The sequence below is a fragment of the Ovis aries genome, chromosome 3 (assembly GCF_016772045.2).
Source record: "Ovis aries strain OAR_USU_Benz2616 breed Rambouillet chromosome 3, ARS-UI_Ramb_v3.0, whole genome shotgun sequence".
Classification (NCBI taxonomy): Eukaryota; Metazoa; Chordata; class Mammalia; order Artiodactyla; family Bovidae; genus Ovis; species Ovis aries.
Genome location: NC_056056.1, coordinates 90358657 through 90383968, shown reverse-complemented (window position 1 = coordinate 90383968; position 25312 = coordinate 90358657). Strand labels below are relative to the sequence as shown.

General features: G+C 36.5%; 1 protein-coding gene across 1 annotated transcript; it reads right to left on the bottom strand.

Moving 5' to 3' along the window:
• Nucleotides 1–9328: 9328 nt before the first annotated feature.
• FAM98A (family with sequence similarity 98 member A) lies at nucleotides 9329–24859 on the bottom strand. Its single transcript, XM_027966936.2, has 8 exons — nucleotides 24732–24859; nucleotides 21373–21521; nucleotides 19107–19241; nucleotides 15408–15592; nucleotides 14305–14385; nucleotides 13651–13767; nucleotides 11217–11384; nucleotides 9329–11121 (listed from the first exon to the last, which is right to left on the bottom strand). Exons 1-8 carry the CDS (start codon nucleotides 24782–24784, stop codon nucleotides 10453–10455), a joined length of 1557 nt encoding a protein of 518 aa, XP_027822737.2. The 5' UTR covers nucleotides 24785–24859; the 3' UTR covers nucleotides 9329–10452.
• Between the last annotated feature and the right edge of the window lie 453 nt (nucleotides 24860–25312).

Sequence of the window (25312 nt, the reverse complement as noted above, 5' to 3'; positions counted from 1 at the left end):
GAGGAAAAGTCAGTCTTAAATATAAGAATACATTAATATACAAGAATGAATAAAAATAAAGGACTATTTAAATTTAGATCTAAAACAAGGGGAAAATAGAAAACCTAGTTAAAATGGATAATTTCTAGGGAAATACAATCTGCAAAACCTGACTTAAGAAAAAAATAGTGGTGTCATTGAAGAGTTGCTGTCCAAAGTCATCATCAGACTCAGATAGTTCTACTAAAAACTGTTATCAAACTTTCAAATTATAGATTAATTCTGTATAATTTACATAGTTCTAGAACATAATAAAGACTTCTAAAAACTTAAGTCAAACATAATACTGACATCAACAAATGGGAAAAATCATTTATGAATATCAAGGCAAATCTGAACTATTTTAAGTGCAGTGGAAAATATACAGGTTAGTACTAGGAATTTTAAAATGGTTCAGTATTCTTTTATCTATGGATATGTGATTAGGTTAAAATCTAAAGAGAAAATTATATGATTGTCTTAATAAATGCTTAAATATTTGACAAAATTCAATACCCATTTTTATTTAAAACTCTTGAAAATAAAAAAAAATTACAAAAATAGATGAAAACTTTTGAATGTGATTAAAACGTATTTATCTCAACTGCCAAACCAGGAAGATACTTAGAAAACACTGTAAGCACTGTGAGTAAAGACTTGCCGATGATAAGAAGGCCTACCATCATTTATTATCTAACATTGCCTTTGAGAGGTGTTCAGTAATACATAAGATAAAAAGGGACAGAGGAGTATAAATATTTTAAAGTAGGCAAAAACAATTACCGTGAAGTGACTACACTGAGAAACTACAAGTGAATCAACTGAAAACTTACTACAAAGAAAAAGAAAAACCAATAAGGTATTAAATGAATAGAAATAACAGTCATTAATACAGACAGTAATCAGAAAATAAAAGACCTCTTATACAAGTGACAAAATAGTTAAGAGATCAAGGAATAAACTTAATAAGAAACAAACAAACTAAGCTTTAAAATGCTCTTGATAGACACAAAACAAGATTGAAATTCATGGAAAGGTACCAAGTTCCTGGAGAGGAAGGAAACATCATGAAGATTTCAGTTTTCTTCAAGTGAACCTTTGAATTCTTTACTGTGAACTTCAAAAAACACCAAGATAATTTTTGTGTGTGTGTGTGTTAGCAAACTGACTTTAAAGTTTACAGGAGGAAAAACATATACATAAATAGCTAGGAAGTATATGACAAAAAGCAATGAGTGAGTACTAGTTAGCCCTGTCAGATATTAAAGCATAAAACAGTGTATTGAAAGGGTATGAATCCATAGAAAAGGACTAAGAAGTCTGAAACAGGAGAGAGAATACAGTAATTAAGTATACAATAAAGTAGCCATCTCATATCATTTCAAAAACAGATATTACTCAGTAAAATAATTTGAGACAACTGGGTAGCAACCTTAAATTTGGATCAATAGCTGAAAATTTCTATCACAATAATTTCCAAATGAGTAAAAGATTTAAATGGAAAACAAATCAAACCACTATGTAACGATGGAATGATTATAAACTATGGAATGTAAACTATGGAATGTAAACTATGGAATGATTATTTTAAATTGTTATCTTGGATAGTGAATGCCTTTTTAAACATGACAGTATCCAGAAATCATAAAAGAGAAGACATAAAAATCAGCTATGTAAAAAATAAATAAGTCTGAGTGGCTGTTCCCAGCAAAAGTTGTCAAAAGATAAATTTAAAAAATGTTTTAGAATATTTGCAAGTCATACCACTAACACACGGTTTATTTAATATAAAGAGCTACAAATTCATACAACAAATTCAACATCCTGGTTTCAAATAAAATGGGCAAAGGAACTGAACAGGTAAGTCACACCAAAAGAAATCCAAAGGACTCATAAAACCGTATTACCCTCCTCACAAAAAAGAAATAAAAGCTTTTAAAAAGTTTTTAAACTACTATGCAATAACTTGTTTTACTACTATGTAATAATAGTTTTCACTCGTCAGATTCAAAATTTTTAAATACTTTCTGGGCATGAATGTGGAGAAACATTCTATTCACACATCATTGCTGGTAATAATTTGTAGAATCTCGATTGAAGACTATTTTGGCAATACCCTTCAAAATTAGAACTGTATTTTCTTTTTGACTTAGTAGTTCCATGTCTGGGAACTTACCCTAAAAATAATGGTGATAGTAATACCAATAACACTAGCAGCAGCAACCAAAACATCATTTACTGTATGTCAGGCACTCACTCAAGTAGTTTATATAAAGGGATTCTTTGAATCTTTTCAATACCCTGAACTCTTACAGATAAGAAACGTGAGGCACAGAGAAGTTACCTCACAGGCTCAAGGATGCACAGCTACTAAATGGTGCAGCCAGGCTTCAAATCCCAGCAGCATGTCTTCAGAATCCAGGCTGTTACTTATGACCTCTCAAGATACACTTGCACATAAGAGAAATACAAAGTGAGCATGTTTCTCACAACAGCATTGTTTGGAATGGGAAACAACTGGAAATAATCCAGTATCCATTAATAAAGCTTCGGTTAAATAAATGGCTATATCCACATAATGTAATACCATTTAGATGTAAAAAAAAAAAAAACTATGAAGTGATAATGGTCTCAAAAATATTCAATAAAAATCAAAGTGAAAAATGGTATGTATTGCAGCCATCATTTGTGTACAAATGAGGGGAAAGAATGAATAATCTCTTTAGGTTTAAATCTCTCTGAAAGAGAGCACATGAATGCACACACCCCTAACAAATTAGATGTCTGTGAACCATATGGCTGAGGGGCAAAAGTGAGATTTCTTTGAATAACTTTCTCCTACATTTTAAATTTTGATCCATGTTATTACCTAGTCAAAATTTAAATAATCAAAATAAAAGAATGGCACAGACCCTCCTTGGGCTTCTCTGGTGGCTCAGTGGTCAAGAATCTGCCTGCAATGCAGGAAATGCAGTTTCCATCCCAGGGTCAGGAAGATCCCCTGGAGAAGGAAATGGCAATCCACTCCAGTACTCTTGCTGGGAAATCCCATGGACCCAGAAGCCTGGCATGCTACAGTCCCTGGGGTCACAAAAAGTCAGGCAAGACTTAGTGACTGAGCACAGGAGCATGGACTAACCCTCCTTAGGGTCTGTGTCACACAGGAACAAATTGGGGCAAGGTGAACAGTGACAAGTGCCCCTTTGCAACAAATTCCTAAGAATGACTACAGAAGAACGCATAGTTATGCTTTTAATAATCACTTAAAGAAAAAGAAAAATGATAGAAATAGGTATTAGCAGAACTGAGACAAGAACCATTTTTTTCCAGCTCCTGATATGCTTCTCTTTCCAGTATATCACACTATTATCCTTATTTTTCCCATGGCTAAAATGACTTTAAAGGTAGTGTTCTATACACTCCAAAGACAGAGCTTATATTTTCAAATAGGGGCTGGTCTGGTATATAATATATAAGGAGAGATTTATTTGGTTCAGGACGATGCATTAGAAATGAATTATTCCTCAAACACACATGAAGACATTTATCAATCAGAAATTAGTTATCAATTTAAGCCTTTCTGATCATCTGGACATTTTTAAGTTTATATATGTTTTATCGTAAGTTTAAATGTTTTTTGTTTTCTGTAAAATAAAACGAATATTGATAGTGATCAGAATACATATCTCATGATGATTTGATAAAATTGGTTCTATCTTATTTAAGGCATAAAGACCCCTGAAAGTCACTTAACATTTTTCCCATGAATTTTACTCCAATGTGTCTCAATAGATTATGCAAAATAGTCTATTTATATATTTAAAAGAATCCATATGATTAACCAGTACTCTTTCAGTTGCTCTGAACTGTGTCTCCAGATGGGTCAATTCATAAGAGGAAGATGTGGGATGTATTCTGGAATTTTTTATTTTTGCAAAGTGGGAAAGCTTATTTTCTCAGCTCATTTTAAGAAAGAATACTTGTGAAAAATGAGGATTTTAAATTTATTCTTTTGCCTAAAGCAATCCGTTCAAGCAGCACATCCCTTGCAATGACTGTTTTCTTGCTTATTCCATTTTGGAAAAACATTATGCTAAATCACAGACATCAACTTACCTTCTTTAGATGGATTTTTGATGGGAAAAAAAAAAAGATGCTCACCTAGAGGGAACACTCGAAAGAGATATAAAAATAATTCTGTAACATGAGCCAATGAACAATGAGTCTCCTAATTTTCAACTCACTCCCTTGGTTTTCCTTGATGATGCTGTTACAAGGCTGTTCTAAACACACACTAAATACATTGGAAAAGAATTCTCATGTCAGACCAAAAAAAAAAAAGAACAAAAACCTAAAAAGCAAAAGGATGCATAGTGACTGTCCATCATAGACTCTGTATGTGCAGGCAATTGGGATATTTTAGGCTGTTTTGAAATTGTAGAAAAGAGAGAATGCTAGGTACTTCTTTGCAATATTTGTTTCAAAATGAAACAAGAAGAGAAAAGAGATATAATCTCTTAGGTTCCGTTGAAGGTATTCTGGATATTAATTACCTCTGTAGTGATAACTGCTAAACACTGAATGCCTATTATGTACCATACACTATGGTAGGCACTTAACACAGATTATCACACTTAAACCACATACTTGTCCTATGCAGGTGGGAACTGCTATCCAGATTTTCCAGATTGGAAGATTATTTATGGTTTGTTGGTGATGTTCAGTTGCAAAGTCATGTCCTATTCTTTGTGACCCCGTGGACTGTAGCCCACCAGAATCCTCTGTCCACAGGATTCTCCAGGCAAGAATATGGAGTGGGCTACCATTTCCTTCCTTTCTTTCCTCCTCATATTTCCTTCAGGGGATCTTCCTGACCCAGGAATTGAACCTGCGTCTCCTGCACTGGCAGGCAGACTCTTTACTGCTGAGCCACTAGGGAACCCCAGTATAGTTTAACTAAATTAAATAACTTGCTCAAGGTCACAGAGCTAGTGTACCAGGTTCTGAATCCAGATTACCTGCCTCTAGGTGATCTAAATAAATCATTAGATAAGTACTTCTTGCAACCAGCCACTGCTTTAGAATTTTAACAGATACATATTCATAGCTCTAGTTTGTTACAGAGAAAGTGCCTCTGGGGAAACATGTTTCCAATCACTTTTGTTTTTCCATAGCAAGCACTTCAGTAACTGGATAAGAAGTTAACTGATAGCAGCCCTACAAGGTATCAAGGGCTTCTCAGGTGGTGCTAGTGGTCAAGAAACTGCCTACCAATGCAGGAGACATAGAGATGCAGGTTCAATCCCTGGGTCAGGAAGATCCCCTGGAGAACGGCATGGCAACCCACTCCAGTGTTCTTGCCTGGAGAATCCCATGGACAGAGCAGACTGGCAGGCTACAGTCCATAGGGCTGCAAAGAGTCAGACACAACTGAAGTGATTTAGCATACAGCACACACATATAAGATATTAAACTGTTTATAGATCATCGTCATTGTATTAAGATTATCGAATAGCCCTTTCTCATCCCTTTGGGTTAGGGTTTACTTTCTGCTTGTTTCATTTGAAATGTTTAAATAAATTTCTGATAATTGGAAGATTAGCTAGAATGAAACAAATTTTTCTGCAGTTTCATGTTAGTGTAGTCGACTTGTGACTGGTCTTCTATACCACACAACTGGTCTCCACTGAACCAATTAAAAGAGAACAAATTATTTTAAAAAAAGAAAATACAGCACACACACACACACACACACAAACTAGTCATATTGATTTAAGCAAAAAAAATCTTATAATTTTACTTCCTAAATATTTCCTCAATTTGTCCTTCTGCTCTATTATGCTATATTAATTTAAGCTCTAAGCTCCTCATTCCAATCTTTTCCTCCCTCCTTAAATTGATTCTCTACTTCTTAGCCAGTGATTATTATACAGAATCCAAAACTGACCAGGCTACAAGCCTCAGCATACGAAGGCACATACATTAGATTCAATTTACTTAGGAAAGTATATAGAGCCATCCATAACCTGAACCCTGCAACCTTCCCAACTTCTCCAGGCAATTTCCACCTCATATGAGCAATTCTGACCCTGTGCTAGCCTAGCACCCTGGTACAATATTCAGTTTTTATTATCTTATGATACAATCATCTATTTCTGGCTCTGCCTCTGGACATTTTCCAAGGCAGGGACTTTCTGACCTTTGTGCTTCAAATATCCAACATGATGCCTGAATAGAGCAGCATTCAAGTGTTTACTGAAGTGCAGGCCTCTCTTATTGAGGAAAGTATAGTAATTTAACAGGTACTGGTCATTTTCATAGACTTTCCCCGTAAGGTTTTCCCTCAAATTCCTAGGAAATATGTTAAATTTCTTTTTTTCTCCATTCACACCCTAGGCTTCTGCATTTACATTTAGTGGGCAGTGAATGATTTACTATGGAAGTTCTCACACCAACTGTTAAGTTTATGCAACGTCTTTAGCAACACAATTTTGCAGGCGACTCAAAACACCCAAGGTGAAGGAGAGTTTCAACACTGATATACATACCTGGTTAAACACTGACCTGAACCCTTGGAACTCATTAACCTATACAAATGTGGATGTGTAGCACTGACTGAGCAACACATAGCATTCCTAGTGACTACCATCATATTAATGGAAAATGAGAGAAACAAGTAGGGGGAAAAGAGCTTTAGGTAATATTAGATACCCTGTGATGAATTTATTTTTAAATTAGGTAAACTGAATAGTGCTATTTAAAAAAAAATTTGAATCAAATACCATCCAGGTTACCTAAAGGGGGAGATGGTTAAGTAGTATACACACATTAAAAATCTATTTTCAAAATAGTGTAACACAGGCAAATAAAGTGTCCAAAATGGTAGGATGGGCACAACAAAAAAAAAAATCTCAGTGTAAGAATGTAAATGACCTGGGCAGTGGAAAAACATCTAAGTATGCAGGTTTGAATAACACAGGTCCACTTAAATGTGGATTTTTTTTCAATAAATATAGTGCTATACAATCTGCAGCTCAATGCACAGTGCAGAGGGTCAGCAGCCCTAATTCCTGCATTGTTCAAAGATCAGCTGTACATAGAAATGAACTTAAATGCTTTCCCTCAGCATGAATTTATTTAACTCTATTCTAGTTGGATGTCTTAAGAAAGAAATTTCCACCTCTACCCTCCTTGAGTTCTTGCGGACTAATAATAAAATTGACCTAAGACAGATTAGTAGGAGAAAAAGAAACAAGTTTTAATTTCTGCATGCTGAGGTCTCACAGAAATGGAACCCAGCCAAAGAAGTCAGCTTTTATGTTTTGGATAAAAGAAAAAAAATTTTTTTGTGTGAGGAACTAATAGGACAAAGAAACTCAGGTTTTGGGCACTTAATTAGTGAAAACTCTAAACAGTTTGGGCTTGGGGTAGTAAATTAAAGAAGTAACAAGGTTGTTTCTATGGGCTTCTCAACCTGAATTCCCTATCTTCCACAAGCAGGGTGTCCTTCTATCTTTAGGTGCATGCAGTGTATGTTTCACAAGAGAGACTCATTTCTTGCTTTCTGTCAGACAGAAAGGAGGGTCAGTGTCCCTCCTTTGTTGGCAGTTTCTTAATTTAAAATAATCAATATGCCATTGTGGTATATTTTGGGGGTAGCCAACAGATACTAGCTCTGTTTGGACGTAGAGCAAGAAATGGAAATGGTAGTGGCATATCTCTGGTAATTTTCACAGAAAATGTTGACATCCTGTTCTAGCTCCTGGTAGAGGTGGAAACAAAACACCAACAAAAGTGTACTGTCTGTCTCAGTCTATTAAGAAACAGTATTTTGAGACTTCCCTGGCAGTCCAGCAGTTAAGGCTCAGCACTTCCACTGCAGGGGGTGGGTTACATCCCTGGTTGGGGATCTAAGGTCCCGCATGCTATGCAGTGTGGCCAAAAAATATAATTATATTTTAAGATTTCACATGTCAAAAATTCCCTCCTAAAAATTGTTTCTCCAAGGAATTTCTACATTCCCTATACCAGTAAGTTATTATTTTCTACAAATAAAGGTTAAGAACATATGTAAAATCAACACTCTAAATAAACCTAAGAACTTTAATATAACAAAACTAACTAGTGGTTTGAAATATCCTCTTTCTAGAGTACTAAAATATATGTCAAAGAAAAGAAACTAAAAGACAATTCTTTTATGGATTTATAATCTGAAAATACAGTTCTGATATGAAACAGAAAGTATAGTGCATTGTCAAGAAATATATCATGTTTTCTTATATGCTCACACATGAAAAGTAATCACATAAAAATGACATAAGAAATGTAAGCTATTAACCATAAAAACAAATCAAAATTCTATTTGTCGAAAGAATGAAACACGTTCATTAAGTACATTGTGGAGTCTGATGCTAGAAAACAGATTAAAGCAAACACTAAGGTATGTGTTAATACATTCTAAGATACCATCTTAAGATATAAAACCTTGACAATTTCATTTCTAATAGGAAACTCCTATACATACTAAACATTTAACAGCATAAAGCAGAGACAAACACCTAAAACTTTCAAGATAGAACTTAAAATCTTTAATGATAAATAAACGCATGTTAAATTATCTTCAAATCTGAACACTTTAGAATGGTAAATTCCAGTTGAAAAATCTAATAAACAGGTAAAATTAACAAAATGATCAAGGCTTTTAAAAATGGTTTAGGCAATCAAAAGAATGTGCTTATCTCAACAGCAAATGGAGTATTTTTAATGGTAAGTTGATTCTTTACTCTAAAAAGCCCAATTTAGTAGGAAAAGGAAATACTATTTCTTCTTATAAACATATTTATATTTTGAATTCACTTCATTCAAAATGTCTCTCATTCTAAGAATGGAGAAACAAAAAAGGCCTCTAAAAGATCAGGGCTATTAAAGGATCTTTGCCTAACATACTGCGTAGCAACAGCTACACCTAGTGGTCAAGGATGAGTAGTGACGTCATCCAGCTCTAAAGTGACAGTAAAAGGTAAATTCAGATATAGCTCTTTTTCAACTTACTTAGGGTAAGGTTTTATCTTTTACCACAAGCTGTATGTTTCAAGGAAACACTTGAGAATCTTTGGGGAACAAAGGCCTTAGTTCATAAGCTTGAAGCAAGCGTCCAGAATCAGTTCAGTTCAGTTGTTCAGTCGTGTTCGACTCTTTGCGACCCCATGGACTGCAGCACGCCATGCTTCCCTGTCCATCACCAACTCCTGGAGCTTGCTCAAACTCATCAGTTTGAAAAAAGTGGCTAAAATAAAACTCAAACCAAAGAGAACATACAGATACTTTATTGCTCACCTTTCACACAAAGCACACCTCCAGCCGTTTTCTTTCACAGCTTGACAATATTTACGTGTACAAAAACCCAGCAAGAAGCGTCATGTAGATTTCAGTAAAGGTGAGTGTCAAACATCAACTCAGCCAGGCTTTTGTTTTCTGCAGCAATAATAAAGGGCCTCCTGCTCTAAGCAAAAGTCTGTCCTCTTACTCGGTAGTGCATTTCTTTCATTACAAAAAGTCTCCTGCCCAAAGCAAACCAACTTGTATCTGCTGAGCCAGTGGTATTAACTCGTGCATAAAACAAATTTCAGTTTGCTGTTTCTTCTAGCAGATTTCAAGTAAAAATAAAGTTGAAAGAGGAACTTGTTTTGAACGGATGCAGGTCAGTTTGAATTGCTAAACTAAATGACTACATGTACTATAGGTTCACAACTTAGTTTGCTTTTATAATCTTTATGGATTTTGGCCGTGTTCAAGGTTTTCAGAGTTGAGCATATGGTACAGTATTCTGTCAAAAGGATAAGGCTACTGAATGTGCTATCTGCAGAAGAGCTCATTTAATAGGAACTGACCTTAAAGTTCTATCATGAAGCTAATGTTGCATAACCTCTCTGAATAAAAAGCCAATCAGGGCAGAACTGTGCTTGGAAAATAGGCATTAGAATACTTTAAGGAAAACACATATAAATGGATTGTTAATATGAGGAAGGTTTCCTAGTTGTAAATCTAAAAAAATCTAGAAGAATTCTCATTTTTCAAAACTGCATATTGAAAACATGAAAACTACTTGTTCAAGTAATTTCTTCAGAAAAATACGCATGTTCTGACTGTGGAATTAGTCTACTGGTCAGTTGAAGGCAGTTTTAATTACCTTTTAAGAAATTCTTCAAAGGAGAGATATTGTATGTGTTTCTCAAATAAACAGCATTATGTAAGTCCATTTAAAAAAAAACACAAAGTAACAGTATTGTATGAAGACCTACAAATTCTTATGCCAAGCAGGAATCTGCCTGTCACTGGTGGTCTCACATTAATTCAAAATCAATGCTGAATTCAGGATTCTGAAACTAGTTTCTATTACTTGAGCTCTAGCAAAACGTAAGGTTCTATGTAGCCTCAACTAGTATAATGTCTTCCCTGTCCAAATCCAGAATGATTATACTGGTAACCTCCATGCTGGAAGTGCTGTTCAAATTGCCCTCCTTGATGATAATTCTGGCTCCCTCTTCCTCCCCAACCTCCTCCTTGGCCAGCGCGTCCGCCTCGGCCTCCACGACCCCCTCTCCCTCCACGACCCCCGCCTCGATCACCGTGATGCCCACCATCTTGGTATCTATTGTCCTGCTGATATCCACCACCCTGGTATCCACTTCCTGTGTATGTAGATGTCTGGAAGCCACCATAACCCCCGCCCTGATAGCCGCCACTGTGGCCACCGTGATAGCCACTGGACTGGAAACCCGAATCGCGATAACCGCCATCTTGGTAGCCGCCCCCTCCCCCGCTCCCTCCGTCTGTCCAGCCTCCTTGGTGCTTATTTCCTCTTCCTCCCCCGCGGCCACCGTGGTCGTAGCCGCCGCGTCCACCTCTCCCTCCGCCTTGTTGTTCATGACCTCCTCGTCCTCCTCCGTACGAAGAATGTTCATAGCCCCCTCTCCCGCCTCCTCGTCCTCCTGCTGGTTGCTGGGGGCCATCTTGCCTTTTCTGCCACGGTGGCATCTCTGGGGGTGGAGGTTCGATTTCATTGGGCCTACCCCCTCTGTCAGGAACTCTGCCCATCAACACCTGTGGGATAAGAAAGATATTTTAAATTTTAAATTACTGTATTTTAAAAATATAAATAAATGAGTTTGAAAGAAAATTAAAGGTAGTCTTGTCACCTTATTGATGGCACAGGCAGTCTTTTCTCTTATAGAGCCACTGCTCGTCCTTAAGATCTTTGACAAGTCTTGTCTTGCAGCCAAAAGGTGGGCAACAGAAATAGTACTTTTAGGAGATAAGACTGAGCGTTTTGGCTGGTAAACCTTCGCCAATTTTTCTGTTTGACTCTGAAAGAAAAGTGTTCAAAGACAAATGTTGGTTTTCAAGATGACACAGAAACATTGATACTAAACAAGTAAAGATTTTCGAGATGTTTGATGATAGTATTTACTAGGCTCCAAATGAGAGAAAAAGTTACATACTCACCACTGCTCCTATCTAGTGAAGAACTATCTTAGAGTATAGCTGTCGGACCTGCTGATACAACAAGGAGTGATAAAGGGGATAGAAGGGGGTATGGAGATAAAGGGGCTTCCCTTTAAGACTGTGGAACAAAAAGGTTTCCCATGCCATTGGTCTCAAATGCCTTCACTTTATCTGTATCTTTTAAACAGATAAAATGAAGGCATTTATATTATAAATAAGAAAAAGAGAGTCTACTTTATAACCACTTAGTAGAAGTACATTTAATGTATTTGTAACATAAGATCACAAAAGATGAATGAACAAAGGATATAAAGAGCAAGTTTACACAAGATAAAATAAAGTTGCAATAAGTATAAAACATGTTTTCCATACAGGATCAATAAATGCAAATTAAAGTAACCTAAATGCGAGGACACAACAAATTCTTACCTATTAAATTTTGGAAGCAACAGCTACAGCTACAATACATAGGAAAATAGCACAAGAACAAAACATAATTGCTCAGTCTGTTAGTTACATGCAGGCACTCAAATATTGATGGTAAAAGTTTAAATTATATTATGTGAAAAGGTATAAAAAGAGATGTTTACTATGATTATATATGTAAAGAAGATAATGCTAAAAATGAAACAGCTATCGTGGTTAAGACAGTGGGATGCTAAATGACTTTTTATTTTAGAAAAATTTATTTAATAATTAAAAGGCTAAAGAGATTAGCTTGTCTGGGAAACGTTTCCTGAGTATCTTATGTTTCATTTCCTTGTGGTCACTATTATAGCTACAGTAAGGGCTCCATCAATCTTTAGGTGAATAGAAACAAACAAGTTTGAGAAAATAGTTTCATATCAGCTTTAAGTAAAACTGATTTTATAATATAATTTCAAAGTGAGATATAAATACATAAATTTCATTACATGAAACAAAAGTTCAAAGAGTAAACAGAAGCTCAGACATACTGCATCAGAACCCCAGAAGTAGAGTCTACTAACGGCAGTGTTAAGACCAGAGTTGCAGTGTTAATACCTTCGGTCAATGCACATCCATCAATCATCGCATGCTTTTCTAGCTGAAAGCTGCAGGTTTTTGTTTTTGAAGTACAGTACTATGCCAAGAGTGAAATGACTGTTATCATCAAAGATATTTTAAGAAAGGACTGGTATTTCCTCAACAACAGGCCCCAAAAGAGAACAATTTATTCCCTGTGTTACTACTGACTCACTGTGAGATCTCAGGCAAAACCTTCCATTCACTTGGGTCTCCATTTGTTTTCAGTTGCAAAATGAGGGGAGTTAAGACTGATCTCTAAGACCCTTTTCCAACACTAAGATATTGTAGTTCAGTAAATATCTACCCCATCAATTTAGCAGCTAAATAGGACTATACTATGGTTTAAAGATTTTAGTTGAAACTAACATCTATTGTATTAGGAAGATAATGGGAGAACTAAATAAAAGCATTTTCTCAGGAAATTAAAGTTCAGAAAAAATCTACTTTTAAAAATGAATGCACCATTAAGGGAACTTCTAACATTTTGGATCAATCTCCACATAAATTCAAGGAATTAGTTCTATTTCAGGGTTCTAAGAAGGTCAAATTAACCAACTGTGCCAATTAATTACCACTTACTGATAAAACAGTAGATAATTTAATAAATATCTGTTGGAATGACCAAGACCTTTACCTGGATTATCTTATTTAAGCTGAAATAAAATGAAGTCTTACTGAATTCTCCAATTCTCTATAAATGGGTCACAATATTTGGTCCTCCAAAATCAATATTTTAAACTTAATTTATTTAATTAGCAAGTTAAACTGTTAGCTTAAAGTATAGTAAACAATTTAAAATTTTATTATTTTTAGTAATTTTTAGCTACTCTACTTTCCTCTTACAAATGGATACTTCCAGTAGGGTTTACAACATATAGCTTTGCTGAGAAATATTAAAAAATTGAAAAATAAATGTTTTCACTATTGCTGAATGGTTCCTCAGTAATTCCCTAAAGAAAAACCCCTATGTGTATCTCCTACATATTTCTCTTATAGTCTGCACTATGTCTAAGCTGTGTTAAGTATGTTTAAAGATCATGTCCAGAAATACTCTGCTCTTTTCAGTGATTTTATGTGTACCTTGGCTCTGTCAGACCAGCCAAAAGACTGGACGGTGACATCCAAACGTTTTATTAGCAGCTTTCTCCGAACTTCATATTCATTGGCCACAGCTTGGTTAATTGCTTCTATCTTTTCCTGAAACAAAATTAAAAAGACCAGTTAGAATTTAAATCTGCTTGACCCCCTAATTCCAAAAGGGGAGAAACTGCTTCATTCACAACCGAATGCCCAGCACTCAGCACAAAATGATTTATATAATAAAACAGAATAATAAGTTATAATAAACTAACGAAATGACAGGCATAATAATGTCATCTCAAAATAGAATAAAGAATATGTAAGTACAAAATTCTCATTTAGTGTTCCTGTAACTCACTGCGTGGAGCTCAGCCCAGTGAAGCTTTTGGCTTGAAGGCAACCCATTTGGCAATTAGAAACATGCATCATATTGAACTTCAATTTAATCAGCTGTGTGAAATTTTTTACAAATTATGAAAGAAGTACTTTTAACGTTACATAAATAAAATTATTTTGGATAAATCTTAAGACTTACAAAAATGATTCTAAGGATGTCCACCATATTAGAGAATATAACTTCAAAGCACAAACATAAATATCCTGAGACAGGTAGATGGCTCCTTACAAAGTTTACTCAGGATGCTCACTACTCACCCAGTGGGCCGGTCCCATTGGCTTCTTCAATAAAGGCTTTCCCACATGATTAGGTGGAACTTTTGCTAATGTTTCCTTTAACTGACACAAAAACATAAATGAATGAATAAACAAATCTAAAGGTAAAACACATCCTCCTCATCTTCCCAACTCCCATCATATCCTGCCATCAAAAGAAGATTCCTGACAGAGGCAAAGGTGGAGGATGTTTTGAAATGTACAAGACCCACACGATAAAGACACTCACTTGACCCACTCCTCAGGTGTCTATGGAAGTATGAGTCCTTCACTGCACCTAGAACAGTGCCTGACAACAGTGGGCACTCAATATGTATTTGCTGAATGAATGAATGAACACACAGAAAAATATGGACTATGGATACACTGCTGCTCCCCGGTAGAGTTCAGCCAAATTTGTGCATCATGGCGTCCATCTACCCCACAAGGCAAATGTACCAATTCTTAAGAGTCCAGCAGATATGCATATAGAGAATAACTCTGCTATAATAAGTATCATTCTCTTCTGTTCATTAATTTTTTAATTGAAATTGCTTGTTCCTAATCAATTATATAAAGACTCTTAACTGTTGAAAATATGTGGTATAAAAACAATTCTGACTTATTTTCATGTACTAGATTATATTAGCAGTTAACACAACTAGTTTGTCAAATGAAACATGTAAGACTTAAAGTGACTGGATTAAAATCCCAAAACATTTACATCCTTTTCTGTCCAGTCAATGGGGAGAATGGTGGTAAAATTTAATGATAAAGACCTTAAAATTAATTGTATTGAAGTTCAATGATAAAATAAGTTTTAAATGGACATAAGTCCTAATTTTCTTTACATTATTTCTAGTTTATTTCCGTTTATAAATCAAGGTGCAAAGGTTCCTTTTTGAAAAAGAAACATGTTTTAAAACAATAGTAAAATACCAATTTTTCTTGAAGGTATCTAGGATTTAAAATGCAAAACTCATTTAGTAACAATCACTTAAAAATATGTACATTAGGTTCCCATTAAGAGAAATTAACTTGCTTCATTTCAAACAACTGTAGGACTATGCCTTTAATACACTACAATCTGGTACTAATGGTCTTACTTTTTTTTCAATCCCGCTGAAGAATTGGAACATAGTTATATTGGCTGGAGGTTTGGACATTCCTAGAGCAATACATATGCCTTTCAACTCTTGAAAGACCTCACTACCGCCTCCTTCTTGAGCTTTTTTTGGAAGAGTATTCACACAGAGCATTCTGGCAGCTTCTAGTTCTGAGATGAGGTATGCTGAAGTAAACAAAATAAGATTTCAAAATGAGATACAGCTACAATTAATAGTCATAAGTCTGGAGTCACAACTCTATAGACCTAATGATATGTAATAAAGCTGCAAGAATGGATAAAAACAAGAAAGGAAAACCATTTTTTTACCTGCAAATTATGTAACACATAAACTGGTTCTGTAATTCAGTGTTTAACCAATATATGTTCAGAGCCTGATTTAAAAGCAAGCAATTCTTTTTTGAAACCAGAAGATCAAGGTAGATCACATCTTAAAATCTGATTCTTGCATTTCACTATTAAGGAACCTCCAGAACATGGGTTGGCATCTGTTAGCAAATTGGCAAAAGATGGCAGGTGGCTAATTTTCAGCAACAGTTTAAAAAGTTATATATATACATATATCTATATTGTACTTCTCACAACTGATACACACCAGTGATATAACTATCTTGCCCTCTTACCTTCCAATACTCAAGTAGTCTGTTTAAGACTGGAGTAAAAGAGTATTTTAAGTAGTCAAAGCTTCACTTACAAGAGAAGGGGAAGGTACTAAATTTACAAACATCCCTTTTTCATACATGTTCTCCAGTAGCCTGTCACCTTCTGGCAGGGCACACAATACCCTCTTTCATCTATATTCTTCTTAACATTCCCTTTCCTCCTACATTCCTCATTCTCACCCCCTCCCCTGGGGGAAAAGAAAAAACAACCCAAAACTTTCTAATCATTTCTGGGTGGAGTCGTTTCATATCAATACCATTCCCTTGTTTGTTGACTTCAGCCAGGTATAATGAGGGCTGTAATCTGCTTCAGGTAAATCAGTTGAAGGTAAAAATATTCAATCTTATTCCTTTTTCCTTCCAAAGGGCATTTATATTTTTAGATGTTTAATAATCATTTGGATCATAGGATTTCAGGTTATGTGACAAAGTGAGAACCTTCTGACAATATTAGGAAGAGAGCTGGAAAAAGACATTTTCTGGGCTCTTAAGCCCTACAGTAAGTATAAAAGAATGATCAGCTTGAATATCTCATTTCCTACACCCAAGGTGTAATGTGAGAAGTACAGGGGTCATAATTTTAGCAGACCATTTCTGAAAAGCTGCCAAATCCTGTTCTAGAATAAACAACTAAGTTTCTGGAAAGGTCATCCTAAATGGGTTTGATGAATCTTAACATGTTCTGTATAGCAAACTGCATGAGTTAAAAGATCAAAACAGTAAAATCCCACTGCCATGAAAATAATCAACTGTTTTTGCAAATAAGGTTTTACTGGAATGTGGCCACACTCTAAAATTCATTTACATGTCATCTATGGCCACTTACATGCTACAAGAGTGGAGTTAAGTAGTTGCCAGACAGCTTATGGCCCACAAAGCAGAAAATATATACTATGTGGCCCTTTAAGAAAAAGTTTGCCAACCCTTGCTCTAGAAAATCATATATATGATTTAATAAATTGGTCTCTAAATTTGGGACAACATAGCTCAGGCATTCCCAAAATTAGTTTACCAACACAATTACCATCAAAAAGCATTAACTGTAACTGGTGTGTTCATAAAATCAGAAAAGGCACTGAAGATATAAAACACAACAAAAAAAGATTATCTCTACTGACAATCTTATTAGAAATAAATAATATATGCATACAAAGATATCAGACTTATATACCTAAGGGAAATATTAATATCCTGACAACCACAAAGGCCAATCAACAGCCACAACAGTTCTTAACCTGACACATGAGAGTTTTTCAGCCACTATAGACTACTAGAGAATACACTATTCTGTTTTACTAACAATTCTAATGAGGTTTAGGACACAATGTATTAAAAGATTCAATTCAATAAGGTAGGGTGCTACAAGAAGCAAGTAAAATTATAGCACTGAGATGTGACAACTGAGACTTGGAAAGATGAGAAATATTTATACAGAGTGGAAAGAGAATGAGTACATGTACATAAATGCGTACTAGCATGAGAGGGGATACAAACTGGGGAATATTCAGAAAGAGGAAAGAGCAGAAGCAAAGATAAAGAGAAGGAAGGGAGCAGTGTGTATCTGTGTATGAAGAATTCCAAAAGCAGAGTAAGCTTTAGTTGATTTAGTCATTTAGTTGAGGAGCAAACAGTTGTATATTCTTGAAGAGCTTTTGAGGTAACAGCACATTACAATATAATGTTCAGAACAGTCTGCTTAAGAAACAGGAAAGAGTTAAAGGCATTTTTATAAAACACTTATATTCCAAGTGGTTCTGTATAAGTATCAGGAACAGAAAGACCAAACTCTGAGCTCTCGCAATGAGTTAATTCAGGGTCCTTACTGAGCTTTCCACACAGCTGTTGTCTTCCTATGTAAGATAACATATTCTAAGTGCCAAATATCAGGTATTGGTAAGGATAAGCAGTGCTACAAAGGAAGATTCAGTGAGTATACTGTGGCTGAGCCAGTTATTGAAATTATACGATTTGAAGGATAATGAATGCATGTATAAGAACTACATGCCAGCAATATCAGTATCTAAAGCAATATCTAACAATATGCACCCATCCACCACCCCTATACCTAGTAACAATCATTTGACAAAGGGGAAGTTAAAGTGATTTTAGAATACCTTAGTTCCTAAATATAATGGCTATGAACACACGCTTTTTTAAAAACTTAACATTCAAAACTGGAGTTGCATCATTTTTCAGAAGCCAAAGTTAAAACTGTAAAGACAAACATTTGAAAGATGCTCTGAACGGTGTTTGTCATAATAAGAACTATACTATTCACTTAACCAAAGCGTAATCTAAGTGCGTCTCAGAATGCTACAAAAATTCTGAGTTTAAGATGACTGGAAGTTATTTATTGTAGAGTTTACATAAGGCAATAAACTTTGTCAGTCTACTTACTGTTTCTCAGGGTGAAAAGAAAAATAGTAGTTAGTATATTTAAAAAATAACATAGAAGGAAATAACTTTTCATAAAAATTTACTTCCCAACTGATCAGTAAGTACAGAACAATCCAAATAGTATTCTAGAAATGCTTACATTGTAATTTGACATCTTTACAAACAAAATCGAAATCCACAAATAATTACCCAGCCATAAAGAAATAACAACACAAAATACATTAAATAATTACATTTTCCATTTACTGTGCCTAGAATGGTTACTGTCCACAAATTAAAAAAAAAAAAAAAAAAACTTCATTATTTCCATAGTATCTTCCTAGTTGATTTTAGTGTGCTTCTGGTCTAAAACACTGATGTTTGCATGATGCCACACCTGGATAACCCTCTAGCACTAATTTTGGTCATGTTAGGTGAAGAACAGCAGGCTGAGCACCACACACACCGAATTTAAACTGTAAAAGAGTAGCAATTACGAAAGGATACTGCTACCAGTGCACAAACCCACCATTAGCTTCTTAGTTAGAAATTTTAAACAATGTTTTCTTTAAACCTGTTTTATTAGTCATGGAAAACATAAACAGAAAATAATAGCTACATTCTAGTAGCCATGAACTTACTGAGCAAAAGGAGGCAGTTCTTCTGAATGAGAAGGCGCTTGGTCACATCCCCAGATGTCAGTGAAAGATATGGACAGTTCATCTCCCCTAGTAGCCCACTCACCTCAAGCTGGAATTCTTCAGCTTCACTCGGGCCTTTTAAGAATTAAAATAATCTTATTTAACAAAAATTACTGTTTTCCCCATTGGCATAGTAATTATCTATAAATTGAAAAATTTAATAGTATTTTCCTAACGAAAGTTCCTTTCTATTCTAATCCATCCTTTCTCACACGACTGCCTATTTGCTTTCTTCAACAGTTTTCATTAGGTTACTACCTTTAATGGATTTCTAAGTTCCACCTCATCCAATCTAATTTTTTCTGTTTGCCTTTAAAGATTCTTCATAGCCTCTCTGCTTGCCCTTTCCAGTATATTGGTAGGAGTAATTCCTATTACTCGTATATAATAGTTACCTATAACCTCCAGAAATTTTCCCTCTAGTTGTGCCAGGCTGGTCTCCTTACCATCCTGGAAATGGTCAGTCTCATTTCTACCTACATGTCCTAACTTAAGTGACTCCCTGTGATTGATATGCCCTCTACCCTCTCTGCCTCTATTAAACCCCAGATATCCAGCAAAGTCCAATGGTCTTGCTCCTTGATGAAACCTTCCCCAAAGCCTGCTACACTCACCGAGTTTCTTTCCCTGTGAACCACAAAGTGAACCATTTAGCTACTGTTCTAATCTCCATTTGTTTCAGTTGCGTCTAAAATTCCCATTTGAAGATGGTGAACATGATTTGGATTTCTGTATTCTCATAACATGTCAGATACAGCATTTACTTGGTGAACCAAGAAAAAGCAATGCTCTTCTTCCTTACTGTTTTGATAGTACTCTATCCAGTATTGCAAATGGGTAAAATTTAACTAATACACTTTGAGAGACTCACTTGATTTGATTCCATTTTCTCACCTATGAAATGGGAAGAATGCATTATCAGTGTTTTGCAAGCTGTTCTGTAAATTCTAGAATTTCAAAGAACTCTGTTAGAGGGAGCTGGAGAAGAGACAGCTGTGCTCAAAGCACTCCCTTTCAACTTCAACTAGAACACCATACTTTCACCTGCTTTGTATTGACTTCTGTATGTTTTCATCTGAACAACAGGGCTCCTGGTTATAAACAGTTACCGTCTAGTATCAGGTATTTTCAAAGGCACCCACAGTCTCTGAAATGTCAGGGAAACAGGCAATGGAAAGAACACTGGCTCCCAAACCTGACTGCTGGGGACTGAAGCCTGCCTGTATCACTTACTGGTTGTGTGACCTCAGGCAAGGGATTTAACCTTTGTGCTTCCTTGTTTGATGTATAAAAGGAGGAATAAAAGCAGCCTGGTAGGGTTGCCCTGGGGTTTAAATGAGTTAACACTTGTAAAGTGCTTAAAATATGGCTAGTGCTCAGTAAGTGTAACCTGTTGCTACTACTTTTACACTATACTCTCCTTACTACTTACAGTTGGATGCAACTAACTATACACATTAAATATACTAAATACCTAAGAGTAAGCTCTTTGGCATGGGATTCCGTAGGAGGAGATTATGTGTATAGTTTTCCACAAGGGTGGATTAGCAAGTGAGCATTTCTCTTTGTTTCCTATTATGGGTTTACCTATGATAGGAGGGAACCAGGTTGTAAGCGTCAGGTCCCAAGCTTTTGATTCTTTCACAGCATCTAAACTAGTGCTAAAGCAGTAACAAAACTGGCAAATACCAAACAGCTCTCCCCACCATAAATCTGATGATGATGGATCTGATTGTGATGCACCTAGTGATACATTCCTATGACACAGAAAGTTCCTTAATAAGGTGTTTTTTCTCCTCATGTAGAACAGAATTATAATGTATTTACATGTTACATATACTTCTGGAATTTGGTAGTCCTCAGAGAAAAACACTCCAATTTCTAGTTTGGGCCACCAATTTAAGATCTTGTAATTTTTACAAAGAATGAAAAGTTCATATATACTCTGTCTCCATTTTTTTGTATCTCAGTAAAAGGGTCTTTTCAATTTCCACAAACATCTGTATGACTACATTCTGGTTTTTCAACTTTAGAATCACCTTATCTATAAAAACAATGGAGGGGGAAAAAAAGCATTCTGTTTCCTTATGAATTATTTTTTTTACATTTATAAAGAATTTGAAATTTCAGCTGTAATACTGATAATGTTCACTCAAAATACAAACTTATTTTTATATTTGCCACCTAAAACTGAATGTTTACTTACTGTTAGTTGCTTGCACATTTTCCTCTAGTTTACAGAGCACTCTTAATTCAGACACCAACCAAGCACAGAGTTTGGTAAACTCAGGGGAACTGGCTCCAGCAGTGACGGCCTGAGACAGAGCGCCATCTTCTAACAATGGACCCTTGTAACTGGTGAGTAAGAAATTACACTTCAGAAGAACATAAAATCACATCTAATATGTTATAAATACAATATACTCACATTTTATTGGTTTAATTAAGGAATGGCTTAATAAAGCTACAATGACCAATCTCTAAACTTGCATATATAAATAAACCATTAAAAAAACAAGCTAACCCCTTCAAAATATGTGAATACTGAATAGACTCACATGTACTAGTAAATTATGTCAACCTCTCTACATTTACTGACGCTCACTGTACAAAGGTTTGCTTTCTCACTTTAATTGAATCAGAATTAAAACTAGATTATAAGTGATAAATTATAATATAGTTTGGGCTTCCCTGGTGCTCAGTGGTAAAGAATATACCTGCAATGCAAAAGACATGGGTTTGATCCCTGGGTTGGGAAGATCCCCTGGAGAAGGGCATGGCAACCTACTCCAATATTCTTGCCTGGAGAATCCCACAGACAGAGGGGCCTGGTGGGCTACAGTCATAGGGCCGCAAAGCATCCGACACGACCGAAGCGACTGAACATGCACACATGCATGCTATAGTTTACTATTTGAGAAATAAAACTTAAGGTCTTTTCTAGAAGATATCCCAGAAATTAATTAGAGGTTTTAATGATTGTCTTTAAAAGCAAAAACTTGCCAATTATTATCTCCTTCTATATTTAATGATAGTTAAAATTAGTAAGATGTACTAGTAGCAGAGAAATGTCAAGATTAATTTAATAATTGCTGGCAAGTTGATGTTTGGGTGAACTGGTGCAAATGAATCCCAATCCTTTGTAAGGGATTCAAATATAATTTTAAAAAATTATTAAATGTTTAAATATTCATAAAAGACAATAGTAACCATGAACCTCAATCTAGAAAATAGCTAGAATTAAGTATTTTGTCATCCTCAAAGTCATTTTAAAATATACATTTTTCAGAAGGTTATTTTATTTTTTAAATGTAATATTGATAAATACTTATTAAATATGCTCAAGGTAATTTGATATTTAGAGGTACAGATATGCCAGAGAAATAACATTCAGTTATTTTTAAAATATAACTATATGCTTACATATTTAATGGGACAGAAGAAACCTTACACAAAAAAATGAGGTTATATATAGCACAGTCTGGCATCTAGATTTAAAATCAAATTATTATTAGACAGTGAAATAAAAAAAAAAAAAAAACAGGCCTAGAAACTTCTCCTCCTGTTACACATTTAAACTTTACTAAGTTTTCCCTGCAAGTAATTACTGAATTCCTATTGTGTACCAGGCTAAAAATAAATGATTGTCATTCATTTCTAATTGTTGTTGTTTTTCACTCGCTCAGTCACGTCCGACTTTTTGTGACCCATGGACTAAAGCACTTTCCTGGTCCTTCACTATCTCCCAGTGTTTGCTCAAACTCACGTCCATGGAGTCGGTGACGCCATCCAACCATCTCATCCTCCAACACCTACTTCTCCTGCCCTCAATCTTTCACAGCAAATCCTTGAAAAGTACATGTCATTTAATTAAGGCTAAATTTTAATGGCTGAATGCCACCAAACTAGGCAGTTATATGTTAAAATTTATAGTCAAATTTTCAGAGAATCCCACGGTTTACATTACAACCCATCTCCATGATTTATTTAAATAGAGTTATTATAGTGACAATGACTTTTATAGTACCCAAGAGAAGAAAAACATAGTTAACAGAGAATAAAAGAACAATAATGGGAAGAAGAGGCATCACTTAATTGTTAAGGGACCTCTATCCCCTCTCTACTTCTTCATCATTGATTTCAAATGCTCTTCCAGGAAGCTTAGGACTTGTTTCCTTTTCCAGTTTTCCTTCCCCACTTCCTCTCCTTTTCCTGGTTGTCCTCCGTTCTCTTCACTGTCTTTTCACAGTGTGAACTTCTCTTCTACCTCACTCTCTACCCTTAAGTGCTCAGACCAACACTGCCAACAGAACAAGTGTTCCTCAAAAATGTTTACTGAATGGTTTCATGTCTGACCTCTAGCAGTTTAAAGTTTGAGAAATCCACCAAAAAAACACCATTTCACCGTGTTGACTTTTCCATAGGCCCTCATCAAAGAAACAAGCCACCTAAAGCCTAGAATATTCATGAAAATTCAGAGCAAGTTCCAAAGAAAAGTACAATGACAATTCACGTTGACCAAAAAAAGATGATAAGCACTACCATTTCCTTTCCTAAAAATCCGTGCCAGGACAAGTTACTTAAACAGGCAGACGTTGGGAAACCTCATGGTAACCATTCCTATATAAGAAAGGTTTTACACAGCAAGGTAAAACCTAGGGGAAGGTTTTGGTAACTTACCTAAATCTGTTTTTCTTTTCTTTTTTTCCTTTTTTTTGGGGGGGGGGGGATACCATATCTATAAGCAAATATTTAATCATACAGTTTGTTTCTGGAACCACATTTGGCCCAAGAAATTCTAAGTTCTCAAGTTTTAATTGAGCACCCTGAACTGGGTGACCCAGTGAGATAAGAAACCCTAATGAATTACGGTTCGGTAACTGTCATGGGGAGAGAAAAAATGCACAACACAGAGACTTGGTGGGTGAAGATGCCCCTAAGGGAAAGGGCTAATGGAGCTCAATGAAGGACTGTCAGAATCAGGGAAACTCCCCATGATTCCCAAGAAGGTGGCGACAGGTTAGGTGCACAAGTGAGCTGGCAGGAGGAACGGATGCAGCGCACAGACTTGTGGCTGAGGCAAGCCTGGGTGCATGCAGACATGACTGGGCAAAGGAGATTTTTTTTGAGAACTGGGGTGGTGTAGGAGTAGGGGTCCAAGACAGGAGCAGGAAGTTTGGAGGACTAGTAGGAAAACAGAAAATCAACTTTGGCAACCTCCAGAGTGAGGGGGTAGGGCAGGAGGATAGGGAGCAAGGAGAGGAGCTCAGGGAGGGTGGTGGCGAGAGCCAGAACCCAGACAATGACACGCATGACTGACAAATGCTGCGGGTAACTCGGCTGCAGGGCGCACAGGGCAGGCCTAGGGGCGTCGTATCTGGAGGACCCCGACCCGACAGGGCAGGCAGTGGACGTAGCATTGGGGTCCCGGAGCTACATGGAAGCGACAGCCAGGAGCCACGGGATGCGGCGCGGAGAGGCAGGTGTCTCTGACTGAGGCGGAGAAGGAGTTCCCGAGAGGTCTGTAACGTGGGGTTTGGGAAACCGGTGCCCTGGCAGGCTTACCCGAGATCTTCCAACGACTCCAAGATGTCAGTCTCCATGAGGTCACACTCCATGCTACTGTGGTATTCAAATTTCCGAGTCGTCAGGCTCCCCTCTTCGCCGGCAACGCGTACACTCGCGCATGCGCTGCCTCTCCGGAACCTCCAAGTCAACAGCTGGCGCCTCAGCCCCTGCACTGCGCATGTCTGGAGCGTGCGCAAGAAACTTGGTTCCGCCTGTCGCCCAGCCCCGGCGGCTAAAGGATGGCCAGGAGACAGCTTTTGCACATGCGTGTTGCTGAATAGTGAAGCCGGCGGCCCCAAGAAGGGCAGGAAGTCTGGCTGCGTGGCAGCTGGGCGTGGGGGCTTAGGCGAGGCGGGGAGCGCGCTAACTTTTTCTAATTGGTGTACGCATGTGCGAGTCATTGGGTGAGGCAGGTGGGGGAGGATCGTCGGGGGTGGGAGTCCAAAGATTTGGGTGAGTGCTGGCTGAGAATGAGTCTCTGGGTCTCAAAGAGTCACCAGAGTGGATGTCTGCAGCCAGCTGGCATTTTGTAGCTTTAGCTGTGGGTCATCAGTGCGCTCCGAGAGAGTTCCTTAGCT